The following is a 20850-nucleotide window of genomic DNA, read 5'->3' on the forward strand; positions in this document are numbered from 1 at the left end:
CCAAATGGCCAGCAGCTGCCACCAATTATTATATTCTTTATATTTAGCCAAAATAAGGGAACACATCTTGTACTTTTCAAATCTCATACATAGACAATTATTATCATTATTTTAACTGAGGGACCTAAATCATATGGTTATACATTTTTCTTCATGTGTGGTGCTATTGTGATTTGACAAAGTCAATTTAATCCCCATTGTAATATGTATTCATGTTGGATTCAGATACAGCTGCTTACCTCAACTAGTCTGCCAAAAAAGGCATATGTGCAAACACAGAACAGGCTTACATGAGAAATTGGATTTTGAGATCAATTGTGTGTGTGTGTGTGTGTGTGTGTGTGTGTGTGTGTGTGTGTGTGTGTGTGTGTGTGTGTGTGTGTGTGTGTGTGTGTTTCTGGATGTTCCATCAACCCCCACAGCCTCTGCATGAGTGTGCATATGTACATGTGTGTGTTTGAACATACTGTATGTGTGTGTTCAATATGTGTATCTGTATGTGTGTGTGTGTGTGTGTGTGTGTGTGTGTGTGTGTGTGTGTGTGTGTGTGTGTGTGTGTGCATCAGCTGTGTCCAGCCTCCAGCCTCTGGACACCTGACACAGCCTGGGACAGCTGGGTCAACAGCATTATGCCGGGTCTTTTTATTCAACAAGGTATTGATCTTCCCTCCGTGTGTGTGTGTGTGTGTGTGTGTGTGTGTGTGTGTGTGTGTGTGTGCGCCTATATGTGTCTGTATGAGTGTCTACAAATGGTGGTGAATGAAAAATAAGCAGAGAGATGGGGCCGAACCGAGGTAAAGAGGCACGTTCTGGAAGAGCAAATTTGATATGAAATACAATCAATTTCTGCAGCCATTTTCCCCCATGACAGCCTGAATGGTTCCTCTGAGTACAGAAAACAACAAACAAAACTCAAATAATTGCACTCACATGAGTAATCATAGTGGTTCATTCACTTTGACAGAAAACACAAACATCTCTTAATTGTTTTCCTGTAATGCAATCATTAGAGAGTTGCTGGAAGATTTATACGACAGCGGGTGTGAATACAGAGACCTGCGCACACACAAACATCCACATTCTCCCTCACACACGCAGTTCACAAAGGCCGCTCAGCTACATCAAAACTGTAACGAGAACAAGTGCGAACAAAATAATACACCGTTTTTAACAGGCTTGCACACCATTGCCGACATCTTTAAACAAAGGGAATCAAAACATGCTCTCTCTCTTGAAACATGTAGGCTCAGGCTTTTAGATAACCATGAATTTACACATAAAAAAAATCACAGTCCTGCCTACACATTCACACAAATGTAGACACACACACACACATAAGCAGATGCTTTTGCTCTATGAAGAGTGATGAGAGGGCAAACGGTGCGCTGCTCTGATTTAAGGCCTTCTGACAGCAAGGGGACAGGTGGCACACTGATCACAGACAATGACACATTGGCTTCACTGACTCTTGTACACTGTCATGATGACACGGAGAAAATGAAGCTACAACAGACAGTCGTCCTTCATTATCGCTTGCACACACACACACACACACACACACACACACATACCCACGCACACATAGGAGTTATCTGGGTGTGCTCAGGGATGGCACAGAGCAGTATAAAATGTGAAAATGACATTGTGCTGTATATCGTAATGAGATCATTCATATACACCTTGGTCGCAAGATTACTGGCCTGTATCTGGCACACAAACACGCACACAGACACACACACGCTTGTGCACACATGCACACACATCTCTGGCACCCACTGAGTGTAAAGGCGATGTCCCTGGCTGTGTTCCTGGCCTCTGATTACATATCATTATCCCGACTAAAGGGAGGAATATCATTTCAAGACAAATTGGCACACCAGGAGCACTGAAGGGAGTCTGCAACAATCATTATAGCTATACCAAACGTGCCCAGACAGCAAAGAGGAACATTGTGCCTAGTTTTCTTTCCCAACCAACAAAGTCACTTCAAACTTTACTCTGCCACTATATAAATTGTAAAAGAGAGAGAGAGAGCGAGAGAGGGAACTTTTAATACTGCTAATTGTGATGCAGCGCTTGTCAAGTTTTCAGGGCTTATAAGACTGAGAGTGAGAGGGAAGGGAAGAGAGAGAAAACAAGAAAAGGGGAGATAACAAGAACAAGAAAGAGAACAAGGGAGACAAAGGAAGACAGCCACAGAAAATGATACACAGAGAAAGACAAAGCAGGAGCTGAGACAGAGAGATGGGAGGATGTCAAATGAGCATTCTGCCAGTTCTGTACAGTGGGGGTTATAACCTGCAGCCAACCGTCCTGATCATTTATTCAGCTCATCTGTTACATAAATAAACCAAAATAAAACAGATCTGCTGCCTCTGTGTGTATGTGTGTGTGAGCGTGTGTGCGGTGTGTGTGTGTGTGTGTGTGTGTGTGAGAGAGAGAGAGAGAGAGAGAGAGAGAGAGAGAGAGAGAAAGAGAGAGCGAGAGAGAGAGGGTGTGTGTGTGTGTGTGTGTGTGTGTGTGTGTGTGTGTGAGAGAGAGAGAGAGAGAGAGAGAGGGTGTGTGTGTGTGTGTGTGTGTGTGAGCTAAGGGAGTCAGTGGAACCAGTGAAGCAGGTTAAATCTACAGCAGCAGAGCATGCAGGGTAAGAGCATGGATGAGTCACCAGCCTGACACTTACTTACTTAGTTGTACACACACACACACACACACACACACACACACACATGCATATACACGTACACATGAACGCATTTGCACCTGTGCACAGACTCACCTAGACACACACACACACACACACACACACACACACACAAGCCACCCTCTTGTGTTTCGTAACCCGACTGTTTGCAACTGCGCAGGTCGATTTAGGCATTATACATTTCATAAGAACATGTGAGTCATTCAAACCCCTTGAGTGTCGTGTTTGCAGATTTTAACTGTTTTTTCTGCTCATGGGTTCAGCGCAAAATCATCCACTGGTGTCTGCTTTCCCACAGAACATGCAGCAAATGTTGTTTAGTGCTGATGCACGGCCAAAAAAAAGGCAATATAGATTGTAATTGGTCTAATTATTACGCTTATATGCTTTACGCTTTATAAACTGTACATACACACACATTCTTAGACCGCTTACATGTATTGTGGCTATGAAAAGCCCTGGAAGTGTAGGCAGAGATGATGTATGTAGGCAGTGAAGTGACTTAAGATGGATAGCAGAACTGCTGGGCATGGTGCCAGAAAAAGAGAAAAAGAGTGGGGAAAATGAACAGAGGAGGTGGGCAGAGGCAGGTACACAGAGAGAGAGAGAGAGAGAGAGAGAGAAAGATGGAGAGAAAGAACAAGGGACTGTTGGAGTAAACAGAGGGAGAAGTAGAGCTGAAGAGAAATGGATGTCATAAGAAGTGGAAGAGGAGAGCTAGGGAGGGCGAGAGGGAGTGCTGGATATTCAGAGTGAAGGAGAGAGTGGGAGGGAGTTTAGGAGAGAGGCAACAAGGATCCACTGTAAAGAGAGGGAGGGCAGAGAGAGAGAGAAAGAGTGTGTTTATGGAGGAATGTGGCAGTGTGTGCACTTCATGGGAGATGGGACGGACTGATCGCACCGTACCGGGAGGAGGAGAGGGGTGAGGGCGGGTGGGGAATTAAAATATTACCAAGCAGCACCAGCAAAACCAGACGTCTCTCCACCATCAGCAGAGCTATACCTAGTATCCAGCTGGAAATGGTTTGCCCTCACTGATCCAGATACCTCTGGGAAAGGGAGAAACTGCAGCTACCGTGGCTGTGGGGGGCCAGCAGACTATAATGGAGGTAAGTCGCCTCCAACTAGATTTGAGGGAATGTGTGTATTGATTGCACAGGCTCAGTTAAGGCTGATAGCCTTCCAACTTAGGGAATCAAACAGGAATGTGAGTGCTGGCTCTGGCAGACCCCACAGATTCAAATAAGTGCTCCATTAAGCGGAGGCATCCCGATTTAGCTTAAAGTACATCTACTGTATTTATTTTTTTTGTGTTTAAGGAGCAAAAGGTGAATTTAGCATGCTTATAGGCCTGAAGTGTCTAGGCTTTTTAAAATTTTGAGTGAGTCAAACTTTCTCAGCATAGGCACCCGAGTCTTGTCCTACATCGGTTGAATTTCAAACACAAACTCTCTCAGTCTTCAAGGCCACGCCAGCTCTAACTGAAACATGTGCTTTCAACTTTTTTTTTCCTGCAACACTGCCAATCATGTTCTTTGCTTCCAGTGCAACAAACCACTGTTATCAAAATGGAGAAATAATAGGGAGAAGCATAGGGCTGTACTTAAATGTTGCACTCTACACAGCAATTTTGGAAAATAATGGCACTGGACACAGTGGTGTTTATTATAGGTGCTTTCTCTGCAGGACATAAATTGTCCAGCAATATCACAGGTGTCCCACTTCATCATGCTCCACGGCGATCAGCCCCGCTGTTCGTGAATATTTTAATTCATGTGTTGTGTAATGAATACAAAGATGATGAGATGCCTTGTTAAGGGAATGATTTGGCCCCTGCACACTCTCAAAGCTTTAGCACTGTGACAACTGTGTAGAGTAAAGTATGTGTTGAAACCCGTGGGGAACATGAATTACAGTGCGCTAATGACAAGATGAGACGCTGAATGGGTAAATATAGGGCACCTGTTCAGGCATATTCAGGCTTGTACTGTACTGTGTCATACTGTACTGAGAAAAACAGTGGAGAGACAGGAACACAGGGAGCGGGTGCGGGGGATGAAAGTAGCAAAGACAGGTCCCACGTCTTTTCATGGCAGAGCACAGCTGAGCTATTTGCTTTTCTTGCTCCTGTATGAAATGCAAGATTCCTTTTTTCTAATCGACTACTGTACACAAGTCATTTCACATCCCGCTATTGCATCTTCTATTGTGCATTTTGATGTGTGCATTAATGTAGCTCAGTGTTCCACATCTGTAGCATGTGACAAACCATTGGAGCTGTCATGACCTGCTAAAGAAGATGCTTCCTAAAATAACTGTACCAGATACCCAAATACAGCATCCTCTCAGAGAAGGCTCTGTGTCAGTGAAGTACAGCATCCCAGCTACTGCCTGGGTCCAAGCTCATGAGGACGTTACAGAGGTTCTCGATTTACATTAGTGATGGCCTTAAAAGAGAAGTACATACATAAAGCTCTGTCAGTCGAACAGCCACCATGCACAGAGCGTGTGAAAATCAGCTGTGGCCTTTAGTTAGTTACGGCCCTTCAAACCACCCAGCTGAAGGATTCGTGAGGAATTTCCCCACAATGAACGATTTAATATGACAGGGTCAAAGGGCTTATATTTTGGTGCTGCACGCAGGTATCGCCTGCAGCTCTTATTTCCAGCTGCTTTCAGAATGATACAGAGCGCTGTAAGTGAGCTCACTGTGTCTTCTATTACTCCCACATTACACCACACACGCACACGCACACGCACACGCTCACACACACACACACACACACACACACACACACACACATAAATGCACACACACACAACCACCGTAGATTAGGAGGACGGGAGGATGGTTACGCTCCAGAATAACAGGCTTATCACTGAGTCTTCAGCTTGCAGGGTCAATGGGCCCCAGTGCCAGGGAAGGCCTCATTCTTTTCCACCTAGACTTCCACTGGCTTACACACTATGTATCTGGTGTGAATGGCTCTGCCTGGCCATAAAACAGCTGACGTGTTGCAGATATCTTATGCATATGTCATCCCTCTGCGATACTATATCAAACAACAATATATAACCCAGTCTTTTGACCAATAATGTACTGACTGTGCAGTCACCCGCGTTGAGAGATTTTGTGTTAACGGTTCACTAGCATTGATGAAGAAAAATCATTTCCCCTCTAAACTGAATTTGTAATTCAATTGCAACTTTGTGGTCAGGACTAGATACACTGTAAAACTATTACAAACCACCAAAATCTAACCTTTGACAACAGACATGTTTTTTCTCATGACTTGCTCAATTGATAGAAGAGCAAATGATGCCACCGCACTGCAGCCAAGCTTTTACAGCAAACCATCAAGTTATAACTGCGTGACTTTTATGAGATTATTATGTCATGCATAAATTATACTGTGGTTGGAAAAGTGACGGGTAATGGAAAAAGTAAATATTTAAGAGTAATGGACAGGCGGTATTTCAAAATGTCTAAAAATACACCTGCTTGTTACCATACATTTTCACTTTGTCATTTTTAGAGTGAGTCAGGGATAAAAGCCTTGGAAGTAAATATTTCATGATTTTGGAGCTGGCTGGTGATCTGCTGTATCTTATATAAGATGCACACAACTCTTTAAAACCATTTTTGGATAGATTCCAAGGCACTTTGTAAGTCAGGGATATGGCAGAAAGGAGCCACAGCTATATTGTAGGGTAATAATCAATCTCATATGGGTGGATGCAGCTCAATAAAGAAATATAAAAGGCAGATTCAGGTATTTAATTTTAGGACTGCTCGAATTCATGAGCATCACTTTCCGTCCTCATCACAGCGGTAAAGGCTTCCATTTAGAGTCCATTAAAAATACATTTTCCTCCATACCCCAGCTGCCAAGGTTATGCAAATGCTTGCACTACAGGAATAGTAGCCAGCCTGCCATTGAAACCCACTGAGCAGCACAGACAAGCTCCTTATCTATTAAAACGCAAGAAGGTTGATTGTTTTGTTGACCTAATGTCTCATTTAGATGCTCAGAAAAGAATGCAATCTAATTTCAACAGGGGGCCTTCACTAAAAGCTGGCCGCTTATCAAAGACTAGTCATGTGGTTGCCAGTGGAAGGCACTGACATGAATTAATGAGTATTAAATTTTCTCCCCATGTGATCCCAGTGACCATTTTACAATTAAACCTCACCCTTCATCCAAAATAATAACCTCTCAAACTTTGAACAGAGTAGCTATCGACTGGTGACTGGATAGCACTAAGCAATGTATAATGGATTGACAGCTATTCTCTCTCTCTGTCTGTCTCTCTCTCTCTGTCTCCCTCTCTCTCTCTCTCTCTCTCTGTCCATGCCTCTCTCCGTGCCTGGTATCCCATCTACTCACTCTGGGCTGGTAATGAGTGTCTGGTATTCTGCTCTTCAGCACGGAAACCCTATTCATGCTCAATCTCCTCTACAATGCACTAAAAGGATTACCCAATTAGCTGCTATTGGATGGCATTGTGCGTGTTTGTGTGTGTGCATGAGTGCTTATGTGTGTGTGTGTGTGTGTGTGGGTGTGTGTGTGAGTGTGCTTGGTCAGTGGATAGATGCGTTCGCAGTGAAAGTGAAAGATAGATGGTTGTTCCAGCCCCACACTTCATTCCCAGTTGATAGTAGTGGAGGCCGTATTACTCATCCACCACAACCTGGCCACAGTAAGTAAGACACTTAGATGGAAGTGTGTGTTTGTGTGTGTGTGTGTGTGTGTGTGTGTGTGTGTGTGTGAGTGTGTGTGGGATCCTTGACAGGCCACAGAGGATAAGAAAGAGACAGAGAGCTTTCCTTTTCAATAATTCAACCTATCAACTTCTCAGTTGCTGAAAATATACTTGTTTGCCATCATATGTGAGCTACTTCTTCCTCCTCCTCCTCTCCTTACTTTCTTTCGAAGTTTGGTATTCGCTGTGTCATGCCAGGCATGATGGGAAATACATGGGAGCTGGAGGTGTTAACTATCATCAAACTGTCATCAGTCACTCCTGGCGAACCGCAGATCAATTCCAACATGTTACCTTACACTGTGAACGATATGTTCAGCATTTTGCATTCAGAGGAGCTAATTGCTCTGACAGGAATTGATTTTGGTATCTCATCATTGATTAAAGATACAATTCAGTATTGGCTGCCATTTAGATTTTTTGGGTATACTGTTTAGAACTTTGAAAAATAAGCTTTTGGCATTTTTTTGGCAACATGTTCAAGCTCAGAAAATCAGCTAAAGTGCATGGCGACAGCTTTTCAGCAGGTGGCGCTATACAGCAAATACGGTTCCTGCACTTGAATTTACTGTATATAAGACGATGTGCACACTTAAATTGCGCACATGAACAATGAACAATAAACAATATGCTGCGTAAGGTTGACCCAAAAACTAAGCACAATGAGGCAGATAGATGGGACATACATCTGTTAGGAATTACCATACAGACAGTGTGAATTAAGGTGATGCCATCTGGCACTGCGGCAGCGCTGAGGTACAGTGGGAACAACGCACAGTTTCATGGTCATTGTGAGACAGGTATAAATCCTGGACCTTTATAGTGCTTTGCTGCCTTGTACTGGCTGTGGTAATGGATTGGCTATGCTGTGTGTGTGTGTGTGTGTGTGTGTGTGTGTGTGTGTGTGTGTGTGTGTGTGTGTGTGTGTGTGTGAGTGTGAGGAGAGGGGGGTTCAGGGGGTGTGGAGTGTGTTAGTGTCAGCTGGTCATGTGCGGGGCAGGGCATTGTGTCAGTCCGGTCAGCTGGGGCTCAAAAGCTCCCCCCCTCCTCCCTCGCCTACACACAGACGTGCACATACAATGAGCACACACACTCCTTTGTACAGACACTGAAAAACATGGGCACCATTCAGATACAGGATTTGATGATTCCACCCCCCCTACCCCGTCTCACCCAAGGTCTTAAATCACACCGTCCACTTAAAAGCTGTAAGGTCAGATCACTTTTTACTGCTCATTAAAATTCCTTATGATTAAGTAATAAAAGATATTAAATTCACTTTCATATTTGTATCAAATAGAAATGAAACTGACCCGTTCTTTCTAGCAAGTAAATGGGCACATAAAAGTGAAGCGGCGAGATCATTGTTCAGACAAACAGGCTTGGGGCTGAATGAGACAAATCGGGGGGAACAATGGCATTCAACTGAAAAGATGTATGAGCCGTGCTGCCAAAAGAGATTATGATAGATCTGGAGAGATATATCATTTCAGAGGAGATATCGTACGAGGTTCCGAGGAGATTGAAAGCGCTCCACGTAGACCTCTTTAAAGTTTCAAATAATATGATGTAATTTATAGCGCAGCTCTGTGTGCGGGTGAAATGATCACAGTAAGGTCAGACCGTGCTGTCTGCTCTCACAATGGCACTGTTAGTTGTGAATTTCCACAAATTGATTTCCTCATTGATTTTTTTGGAAATGATATCCATGAATCAGTGGTGATCTATCTGTGAGTACAGAGCAAACTGTCCCTCTTCACATGAGGAGGAAGTGTAGCCCACTTTTATCTCTTACAAAAGTACGGGATTTATACTTGTTTTGTCAGCAAGTGTTTAGAGCCCATATCTTTTTTTCTGTTTGGAACAGAGTACCCTGTATATTTTCCTGTCTTGGTGTCTGATTGTATTTCATCCCAAAGGCCTTTTGTCAACAGCGTGTATGCTGCGGGATGGTGAGGGTTCTGCTGCTTGGAGAGACTTGTACTATATGAGAACTGTGTGAGAGTGTGTGCTGTTTGTGTGCGTGTTCAAGAGAAAGAGAGTGTGTGTGTGTGTATGTGTGTGAACAAACAGCACAGAGGCAGCTACAGTGGTAAATCACTATAAAACTGAAGCTCTCCAGGCCTCTCATTGTGAGGAGTAGTCATTTATTTAACACTCAAATATGGTCCTGGGCTTTTTGAGGAAAATACATCAACTGGCAGACAAGAGTCCACACAAAGAGCGGCACACTTCAGCAGACAAAAAGAGAAAAGAGAGAGGGCAAGCGCCTTTTTTTTCTCCTTCCTTCAGCCAAAGTGTTGTTTGTTCAGGGTGGGTGCAGGGCATAGAGCGGGATGGACGGGTGGAGGGAGGGACTGATGGAAGGAGGGAGGGGAGGATGAATGGTTATTACACAGTTAGTCGATGGAGAAGCGGGGGGTGTCGGCGGGTGATAGTGGGTAGAGTGGGGGGAGTACAAAGGGGGTGTAAAGGATCCTTTGTGAGGAGTAGGAGTTAATCACTTGAGCGGCACACGCTGGTTCTATGGGAGCACATGTTGTACACTGGCTCCCCTGGGTGGGGTTGGGCGTGTGTGTGTGTGTGTCTGTGTGTTTTGGGACCTACTGCCCCCCATCACACACACACACACACACACACACACTCTCTCTCTCTCTTTCTCTTTCTCTCTCTCTCTCTGAATTTACATGTCAGTTATAATGCAAAGCTAGGCTCCCGCTTGCTAGAAAAGCAGGAAGACCCACCCCCTTTTCCAGAACAGTTAGCAGACCTTCCCGGCTGCTGTGATAGTGAGAGATTTCCACTTGCTGTTGGTTCATTCAAGGGCACACACACTCTCAGATGCACACACACACACACACACACACACACGTCTGCCCGCTCAGTTTCTCCAGGATTGGATAGATTGCCCTGCAGGAACCTTGCAAGAGATGGATGCTTAGTTTGACCTGGCAGTAAGTAAAATCTATTGTTTCATTACTTCAGTCCTATGTCAGTGGTGAATGCTAATATCCAAGAGAGGTAGTGAAGACTGGATGTTTTGAGATTTAAAGGCAGACACTTCAGGTGCACAGGGAATAATAGAGGTAGTCATAGCCATGGCAGGGAGTGTTTACATCAGAGGCATGTGGGGCAGCTTTCACTTTTGTACTTTGCACTTTGCACAGGTACTAATTTAAGCGCATCATGTGCCATTACTCAACATTTTCCGTGGCTGTTTACCCTGTACATTATGTTTTGCATTCCATCCTGAATTAAAAGAAAATTGTCAAGATGAGATATTTAGTCAAGCTCCACTGGATAAGTTCCAAGTAGCTTTAAGCACACTGCCTTTCATGATTAGAGGGCGTCTTGCAATATAAAATTAGTTTATGTTCACATCACTCCTGTTACAGATCCACCATAAATAGAGAGGATAAATATGTGTCAGCTTTTTATCCCACTCTGCACAACTGCCATACCCACCAGTCAAGATTTCCTTCCACCATGTGAGCTTCTTTCTTCAATATGCAGGTTATTTTCATGCTGTTTCTATTGCTCTTATTATTCTCCTTATCGTGAAACATTTATTTGGTGTGTGTGTGTGTCGTCTCTTATCATTATTTTTCAGAATGATAAAATGTGACAGTCCAGTTCCCTCCTTTATTCGGTATCTTCCTCCTCAAAGTGTGCTAATCAAACCACCCAGAACAATGACAGTGACAGCTACGTGACTCTCACAAACACCACCATGCAAACAATGATTATCCACAGATTAGCCTCTAGCTAAGTGTAACCTTCCACTAATATGGGGCTGCTTGGCCCGTGCCTTTGTTGCTCTGGCCATTATAAGATGCTTAAAGGCTGAGGGCCAGGTGGTTAGGGGAGCACACAGGCCTGATCAGATAGTATGGAGCCCTCTTCTGCTTAGTGACTCGGCTGAGAGGACTTTTCCCCTGTGGGTTAGAGATCATGACTAGCAACATCTGGGGTCTGGTTGCCTTTAAAGGGGGTGCGGGGATGAGGAATAGAGGAGTGCATCACCAGTGACTCTAAAAGTTCACTTGTGGATTATGTGAGAGGATGTTAACAGAACAAATGTGCCCAAGTCTTATCTGTCCAATTATTTCATGCGCTTAATTCAATCTTGTCTTCATAAGCTGAGAGGGACATATTTTACAATTGCAAAAAAGCTGATTTCTAAAACTTGAATCTTGCTGTGTGGTCTGTCTGCACTATGGTAAAGCAGCAAGGAGATAATACAGAAAATGACTGTATAGTGTTATTCAGATGGCAGTGTATGCCAAGTGGTGAGTGGGCAGTAAGTAGCCTAATTACCAGTTTGTTTAGAGGAAGGGCACCCAAAGGGTTATTTGTCAAATTCAACGGCTGAGCCATAAATCTACACACACAAAGCCGGGCAGAGTGCCAAGTCAGGGTTTTTTTCTTTTTTCTTTTTCTTTCTTTTCTTTTTTTTTTTTTTTTTATTCCACTTTGTTTGTTTTGCAAATGTGAGCACACCTGCTTCAACGCTGCAAGTCTGAAAAGAACATGACAGGATTAAGGAACACTAGAAAACTGATAACAGATAACATTATAAGAAACCCATTGTGGCATTATTTATTGTTTATGCGCTTCATTTTCTTTTAATTTTATGACATGCACATTATGTGAGTGCACTGAAATGTAACTGCATTTTACTAATTCTGTTTTAGTCGATAGTTAGGGGAATTTTTAATTACATTTTAAGTCAGGTTATCATCCAGTCATGTTGTATAATTTATTAGCTCACTCAGATGTTATGCAGTGCAATGTAGTTTGTACACTTTCAGTCAGTTCTGTGGAGTATTGCAATATATTGTGACACAAATTGTACTGTATCATGATACCTATTGTATTGTAAGGTTTTTGCCAATACAAACATGCACATTACTGCTTTTGATAAAACACAAATAGCTATATTGTATACTCAATTTGTGTGTGTGCTGTTTTTATCTGACAGATGAACCTGTCGACCGTGCTTCTCTGGGGTCATGAGTCGTGTTTTCTCTTCGCCTCTGTTTAACTCGACCACGCACACTTGCGCCCCACCCTGCCGTCACTTATGCCTGCAGGATCATGGGTAGTGTCAGCAGCCTCATCAGTGGCAACAGCCTCAACAACAAACACTGCAAGGCGTCTGAACACAGGCTAAGAAAGGGAACAAACTACCACAGGAGGACTGGAGGCCGCAACCTGGACGGATTACTAAAATACGGTTTCACTCAGGGGTCCACAACCTCCACTCATTCCTCTAAAGGCCTTGCCCATTCCCAGTCGGGACGGAGTGAGGATTTCTTTTACATCAAGGTAAGCACACATGCTTCCCAGTGGAAACACAAACATTCAAACTACCCCGAACTATATTATACACATAAAATGTTTTCTTGTTCCCAAACAAGGTGAGCCATAAACCCAGGTCAGTGCACCACAGAGGACCAATGGAGGACCATGTTGCTGGAGGGAACAGAGATGGGGAATCAGATGGGCGGCTGCAACCCAAACTGCTGCCTATGATGGGGAAAGTGACTGAAAGGGTGAGAAAACCTGCACAGTAAATTTATTTCATTTAGTCATGCTTTTACGAAAAAAAAAAGTAAAAAAAATAACTCATGAATTACCAGGAACTGACAACACCAAGAGCTTTTATTATTCAGCTGAGTTTATGTCTTGTCTATAACAAAGTTTCATACATGGGAGCTTAACTGTACTTTGCTTGACTGGAATTGGTGAAATCTTGAAACCATTAACAAGTCCCACTGCATAGCTAAAAAGGGCCTTTGAAAACCTCACAGTCAAGTTCAAGATAAAACATGCACAGCAGGTAGTTTATTAGGTAGCAGCTATTCCTCATAACCTGTGTTGAACCCTCCAAGCTTATTAATCACCCCCTCCCAGATTAATGACCTAAGAATGCCTTGATCTTCTCAGCGAAGTCATTTCTGTGCCAGGGATACGTAGGCAAACACTGAGTCTCCTTCAATAGGCCTGTATTCCCCGGGGCAAAGGAGGGGAAAGGAGAGGAATAGGAATCAGCTCAAAAAAGAGACCGACAGAGAGAACAAGAGTGGAAAGAGAGAGAAAGAGAGAGGGAGACAGGAGCAAGAAGAGGTCGAGGGATAGAAAGAGAGGGAGAGAGAGAGATTGTGAGAAAAAAAAAAAACAGGGAAAAGCATCCCACTTCCCAGTCATGAAGTCAGTGAGAAGGAATGCTGAGCTCACAAGCTTTAGCTCTTACACTTCAGCAGTAGCTCATATTATTAATATCACAGAGAAGGGCTATTCATCTTCCCTCAGACAGCACATGGGGGAGAGATGTGGGATGCAGAGGGGAGGAGAGGCGAGGACAGAAAAGGAGGGGTGGTACGGTATCACTTGTGACATTCATGGACAGCACAGATGGGGCATGCGGAGTATAAGTTCATCTTTGAAATGAGTTTTCTCTTTTATGACAGTCTAGTGAATTTTACTTCCAACCACTGCTGTGTGGCTTTTAATACTGCCAGCTTGTAGTGAAGCAATTCTGCACGCTCCAGTGGTTCTATTTCTAATACGAAAAGACACGATTGGAAAAAAAATCTATCCTTTTCAGTTGTGTAGGCTTCCAGCACGTGACAATATTTATCTCTGTGAAAGCCAGTCATTGTGATTTTAAAATTTTGGAGTGTGACTCATCCTTCGCTCTTTGTACTCTCCACAAGAGCATACAGAAGGACTTTCTTTTTGCCATGCCACAGCTATGAGGAACCGCTGAACAAAAAGTAGGGAAATAAACCTCTGTCTGTCTGTCTGTCATTACGCTCCTCTAGTCTGCTGCTGAGAAGTCACTGGTCTGCTCCACTGCCTTCAAGTCTGTGATTCCCAGGAGTACATCCTCCACAGACACAGGCCAAATCAACCTGGACCACAATCTCAGCCCACTGGAAAAAGCAAGGAGCCCAGACATCAGACATAAGCAAGATACCTTCTCAGGTGTCAGAAATTCTGCATTTTGCTGTATTTTGCAACTGTTACTAGAGATAAATAGCGCATTTCAGACAAATCTGACATTATACAACATTATCTCCTCTCGTTTCAGGAACCCTCTCTGACTCTGGGCGCAACTCTATGTCTAGCTTGCCCACCCACAGCACCAGTGGCAGCCTAAGTGCCTCCACAGGCCCTGTCACTCACAGTGTTGGCAGCTCAGCTCCGGCAAACAGCCTCAACCAGGGAGCACAACCCAATTTCCTTCGTTGGGTCAATGGGAATGGTGCTAACCTCGACTCTGGCTACAGGGCGGCTTTAAACAATGGAGGTTCAGCATCTAAGACTAGCGGGGATGTTGGCTCAATGCTTTCTGCAGAGGAGCCAAACCCTCTCTCTGAAACAGCGGGTGGAATTCGATCGCCTATCACGACAGATGAGTCACTGATTGAGCGCTTGGAACAGAGACTGATGGAGAGGGAGTCTGAGCTGCAGGAGCTACAGGTGCCAAGCGCTCATGTAACAGAAACCAGCATGCGCTCTCTCTCAAGATCAGTGCTCTCCTTCACTTGTTATGCTGTGAATTGTTTGACAAAATGTTGGACTGAGGTTTCTTCTCTAACCTTACAACAGGTGAGCTTTGAGGAGAAGGAGGCAGACACCTGCCAGCTATTTGAGGAGAGGCAGAGATACTGCGCTGAGGAAATGGAAGGGCTGAAGCAGCGCTGCTCCATCAAGCTTCGTCAGGTTTCTCAGATGGCTGCAAGAACCCAGCAGGCACTCCATCTGCAGGTCAACCAGCTCCAGGTCAGCTCACACTGCTCACCTTAATCCTTATGCCCCTATTATCTCATCAAGTCTCCTTCCTTTCCTCTATAACAGGATGGTGGGCTTACCCTCTTAACACCCACTATGTCATATTTTCAGGACTTTATTGTATCTTGATGTTTTTAGTGCAGAGATGTGCCACTCCTCACATGCAGTACTTGTATGAGTGAATAAAATAATAAATGCACTAATGTGCAGGCGGAGAAGGAGAGGCTTCAAGAGGACGTGTCCAAGCTGACCCGGGAGAAGGATCTTGCTGAGGTCAGACTTAGGTCATATGAGACAGAGAGCACCCAGCTCGCGCCAACACTGGAGGAGACCCAGTGGGAGGTGAGTCATGACTCATCTTTGTGTGATTCAGTTGGTTTTGAAAGCTTTCTTATAATTTACATCACAGCCCTGTGCAAAACTGCCTTCTGCTGCAAAGGCAGGCACATATATAACTCACATTACTTATATCGAAGGAAAAATCCACCTTAAAACATTATGAAGAAGAACTGTTGTACCTTGCATTTCTGGGTCCATTTTGTTGTTTGGTGCTGTTTCTCTCTTATTCTTGATGCTGATAACTGGTCAAAATAGATAACATCAAGATCTCACAGGCACAATGGAGACTGATAGGAGAACAAATTTCAGCTAACATCGGTGGTAAATGTCAATCCCTCAAAATCAAACAGCTGTTTTCTATACCCACCGCACCCATGTCTGTTTGCCCCAACAGTCCAGAAAGGCCCGTGTGACAAGACCTGATTTTTTTCTTTATTGTTATCATAGTTGTTATTTTTACTGTTATTGTTGTAGCATTTTGTGTAATACATGGACCTGCAAAAACAAGCAGAATGAAGTATGATTCTGTTCCTGAAAAACTTGTTGGGTTGTAGTTTTGCTTTTGGGCTGGCACATCCCGCATGCTGTGTCCTTCCTATGCACTCCTGCACTAGTTCTCTCTCAAATCAGCTCAGCTAGATCATCACCATGGCACCTTAGCAGCCTTGATGATTAGACAGCATAATGATATTTGGTGTTTTTTTTTTGTTTTTTTTTGTGCACAAATAAAAATGCAAGCTAGAGCGGAAGCTGACGGTGCCCCAGTTCCAGAGTCTAAGCCGAGCAGTTCGCCAGTGGTTGACAAAAAAGTTACTGGCAGTGGCATGTAGGCTAACTCTCTCTCTCTCTCTCTCTCTCTCTCTCTCTCTCTCTCTCTCTCCCTCCTTGTCTCTCTCCTCTTACTTCTACACAGAGTGAAATGCTGGGGTTTCTTTATGCATTATTCCATTTCATATTGTGGGACCAGATTGTTCATATATTAATTTTACTGCTAATTGCAAATTGCAACCAGCAGTACAATTGCAGTACAAATTGCAGATTGTAGCTCAGTCCGTTCCTTTGAGCAGAGCTTAGCCTATAGCTGTCTATCACTTAGCAACAACAGGCTGAGGCCACAAGAGAAAACAGCCCATGCGAGCCTTTCAAGTTGACAGTTGAAACTTCAACCATGAATGTCGCAACAAGACATGTCGTGTTTAGCATGAGAGGTGCACGGGCTGTTTTCTCAACAGACAAGTCTCTCTCTCCACCACCCAGACGTACAACCGACAGCTGGAGACTTGTCTTCCAAAACTTTGTGACTCACTACGTCTTAAAATTCAAGTACATGCACTGTGCGCAAATATGGTTTTCCACTGTGGAATGATTACATGGACAGCACACAACTAGAAACAGGCTGTGGGTCAGTGTTGAAACTTTCCATCCAAGAGTAAAGGTTCGGAGGTCAAAGGGCAGATATGCTTGCTTTGGCACCCCAGGCCTGATTATCAACTCATTAGAAACATTTTAGTATAGGAGAAGTTTAAATTTCCAGCCAAAGTATGCCACTGAGCTATGACTACAGCCTTATATGATAAATTCCTTTAGTTGTCCAACTCTGACTGAAGTTTTAATTGCCTACATCCACCACCCTAACCTTTAACCAAAGTGGTTTTCCTTGACTTTGCCATTAGCTGAGGTTTTTTAATGTGATGATCAGGTGAAAATGGCATGTCCAATTTGTGCTATTGTCGCATAATCCTTTCATGGTGGAGGAACATAATCTCTACATAATTTGTGTCCATGACATGTATTCTGTGTCAGAGTTTAGGCTCATTTCATTAAATTTTATGAGACTGTGTTGCAGTTGGCCGTTCTCTGGGGACTATCAAAGTCCTTCTGGGCAAAAGTAGGAAATGAAGTAGATGTAGATGCAGTAGTTTGATGGAAAGTGGGTACAGCAAAAATGTAAATTACAGCACTTTATCACAAAATAGGCCTTGGAATACAAGGGATAAAATGGATGACAGTGGGTAGATTTTTCTTTTACGTTGCAAATTGAGCACGTATCACATACAATATTACACTGTTTCACCTTCATAATTATCTCTGTCCAAACGTAGGTGTGCCAGAAGACAGGGGAGATTTCCTTGTTGAAGCAGCAATTGCGAGACTGCCAGGCGGACGTCAGCCACAAGCTGAATGAGATAGTCAGCCTCAGGGCATCACTGAAGGAAATCACGGCAAAGATGGAGATGCTAGAGAAACAGAACAAAGACCATGAGGACAAAATCCACTCTCGCACAATAGAGGTTGAGGTTGGTCTGTTGACGATTTTATGGCAATTCATTGCACACTACAGTTTAAATGGGGACCCACAAATTAAAACACCCACGTATGGTGCTTGTAAGATGAAAACATCAGTGGCTGGGAAGGCTACCAGCTTTTATGTGCTGTACTCCACTCTGACCTTCAGACTGTTTTGTAATATGAATGTTTTATCAGCATTACATAGTTATACTGTGTCTTAATAAATGAGCTTATTTGATCTGTCAAATGTTGAAGCCTTGCTGTAGCGGTCACAACAGTGGTTTCCATGTCTCCTTTGGTCTGAACATTTCTCTACTTTTGCTTCAGGTGTGCCAAAATGAACTCCACCGCAAGAAGAACGAAGCCGACTTGCTGAGGGAGAAAGTGGGCAAACTGGAAACAGATATTCAGGGGATGAAACAAGATCTGGCTATGGCCAAAGAGCAAAGGCATCAACAGAATTTGAAAATCGAAGCCCAAGCTCAGGCCCAGACCTTACAGAGACTAAACCAAGGGACAGCCTCCTCTGTCCAAGGCCAGGGAGAGGAGAACAGGGTCCAGATCTCCACAGATTCCCTCCAGAGAGAGGTGGAAAGACTTAAGTTGCAGCTCAGGGAGGAGAAGGAGGCTCAAGAGAGGCTGGCCAGCAGCTTCGAGCAGGAAAGGCAGACATGGAACAAGGAGAAAGACAGGGTGATCAAGTACCAGAAGCAGCTGCAGATCAACTACCTGCAGATGCACAAGAAGAACCAGGACCTGGAGCGGATCCTGAAGGAACTGACTGCTGAACTGGAGAGCCGGACAGAGCTAGACATGGACATGACCTACAGCTCAGGGCTACAGACATATGACGATGTTATTGCCACGGAGATTTGAGAGGGCAAGGGGAGCACTCACTAACACACATGCAGTACAAATAAGATCGGCACCTGACTGTTCTTTCACACTGGATGTTTAGCTGTTTGCACATCAAACAATTTAGGATCACTTAGTAACAACTGGATGGTGTCTTCTCTCCTGTTTGTTAGGTTAGAAAGGTTATTCAGCAGAAATATTGCGAAATATTGGTGTCCTTTTATACTGAGTAAACATCCAGGTCACAAAAACAAAGTTAGATTAAAAAACAAAACAAGTTTGTAATGACACTGTTTGTACTTGTTTCAAAGTAAATTATTCATAAAGGAATATTTTCCAATTTTCTCACCATTAACTCAAACATGGTCACTCATCATTCATCAGTCATGTATAATTTTATAATTAAAAACTCCATTTATTAGTTGTTACTTGATGCAAGCCAGACAATAGATGATTTATCGCCTCCATGATTAATGGCTGATGATAATCAAGATGCTTCACACATGTCTTTACCAGCATGAGAAATGACAGTGATATATCATCTACTCTGATTTGAAAGTCCCAAACAAGACTTTTTTTTGGCAATATGCATATTAGTTATGTTCGCACACTGTCAGTTCTTAAAGCTTGTACATGGAAAACAAGCTTTTTAAATTTTTTAAAAAGTGTAATGTTGCGAACGCTAACAGTGATTATCAATTTGGACAAATTCTAAACTCTGTCAGCCAGTCAGTAGCATACTGACAACCCTAAATTTAATCAATTCAAGCGTGAAAAAGTCCTCAATTTGATAACTCAATATGCAAACAAAGTCAGTAGTGCAGTTAACAGATTTTATTAAGCCATTTAGAGATTTTGTCATTCTCTGGGCATTGAGAAATTGAATCATTCTGCCATGCACAATGTTTTAATGATCAGTAACACTGTCCCAGTTCTCAGTGTAAAGCACTGCCGCTGCATGTTTCTATTCAGGTGTTATATACAGTTTTAACAGTCGCTCATTTAGCAAGTATCTCTTCACTGGATGTATATTTTCTTTATAAATACAAACTTCTGTGAAGGCTTGATTGTGGGTCAGGCTGGAATATATAAAAAGTGCGGTGAGGAGATCTTACGGCTGATCAGATCGTCCAAAGTGGATTATTCTATGACTTTGGGCAGGGATCATTAAAATACTGGTTTAATCACAGAGTGCATCTTGGCAGGATTTTCTGCAAGCAAGCCACATATCTGAACAACACAGAGAACTGAACATTGTTGTGGGGAGTGCCACATTATCATTATCTGCTGTTTATTTCTAGTACAGAATAGATTAGTAAACACTTTTGACCGATAACACAGGCAAACACAAATTTTGAGTTTCACATTGTGGTGTGCATGTTTGTGAGTGTGTGAGTAAGAGAGCGCCTGGACGGTGTTCAATGCAAGTAAATATTTTGAGAGAAAAAAAACAGGGTATAAAAAAGGTTAGAGTCCCAGTAATGCCTATCTCTCTCTCTCCAGTGTCCCTCCAACTTCATGAGAGTTAGCTGGCATTTTTCCAGCTGGAGACAAACAATCCTTCATAGTAGCAGCCCAGGCCATTTGGCTCTACTATTTTGGAGCTATTCCACCTCCCACAAGGGCAAAGTAGTTTGTGAAGCAAAAGTTTAACTGGTCCACCCACTCAATACTCAGGGGCTCACACTGACTATCAGACAACGAGACACACTGCGCTGGTCAAGACTGTGTGGCAATCTCTGTAATGAGCCTGCTCAAGATTGCTCAGCCATTCACCGCTACATTATATTACCCCAGCAGGTCAGGAGAGATTTGGAGAAAGACAGCCTAAGTGGAGCTCAGTGATAATGAACAACACTCAAGCTCAAGTGACAAATAAATGTTTTTCAGACCTAATGTAGGGCCTGCTCACCGAAATGTATTCAAATCATGGGGAAGTAGCAAAAATCACTTAAAACATGTACGAATCAAAAGTAAAACAACCTGCACACCATCTACCTCAGGCAAGGAAGCCTTAATGAATCAGCCTGAATGCTGAGAAAGATGCAAAATCCATCTTGGAAATGTTGCGGTGATCAGCCCCATCACTGCTTGAGCAATTA

At 43.4% G+C, this 20850-nt stretch overlaps 1 protein-coding gene across 2 annotated transcripts; it reads left to right on the plus strand.

The window, feature by feature from the left end:
- The first annotated feature begins 3653 nt into the window (after positions 1-3653).
- Positions 3654-20725, plus strand: lzts1 (leucine zipper, putative tumor suppressor 1). 2 transcript variants are annotated; one of them, XM_030059902.1, is made up of 9 exons: positions 3654-3810; positions 12447-12793; positions 12886-13020; positions 14293-14455; positions 14562-14968; positions 15083-15256; positions 15476-15607; positions 17707-17901; positions 18221-20725. In XM_030059902.1, exons 2-9 carry the CDS (start codon positions 12563-12565, stop codon positions 18767-18769), a joined length of 1986 nt encoding a protein of 661 aa, XP_029915762.1. In that variant the 5' UTR covers positions 3654-3810; positions 12447-12562; the 3' UTR covers positions 18770-20725. The 2 variants fall into 2 exon arrangements, with proteins under 2 accessions (XP_029915762.1, XP_029915763.1); XM_030059903.1 differs by having other exon boundaries at positions 14562-14953.
- Positions 20726-20850: the final 125 nt, after the last annotated feature.

The sequence above is a fragment of the Myripristis murdjan genome, chromosome 9 (assembly GCF_902150065.1).
Source record: "Myripristis murdjan chromosome 9, fMyrMur1.1, whole genome shotgun sequence".
Taxonomy (NCBI): domain Eukaryota; kingdom Metazoa; phylum Chordata; class Actinopteri; order Holocentriformes; family Holocentridae; genus Myripristis; species Myripristis murdjan.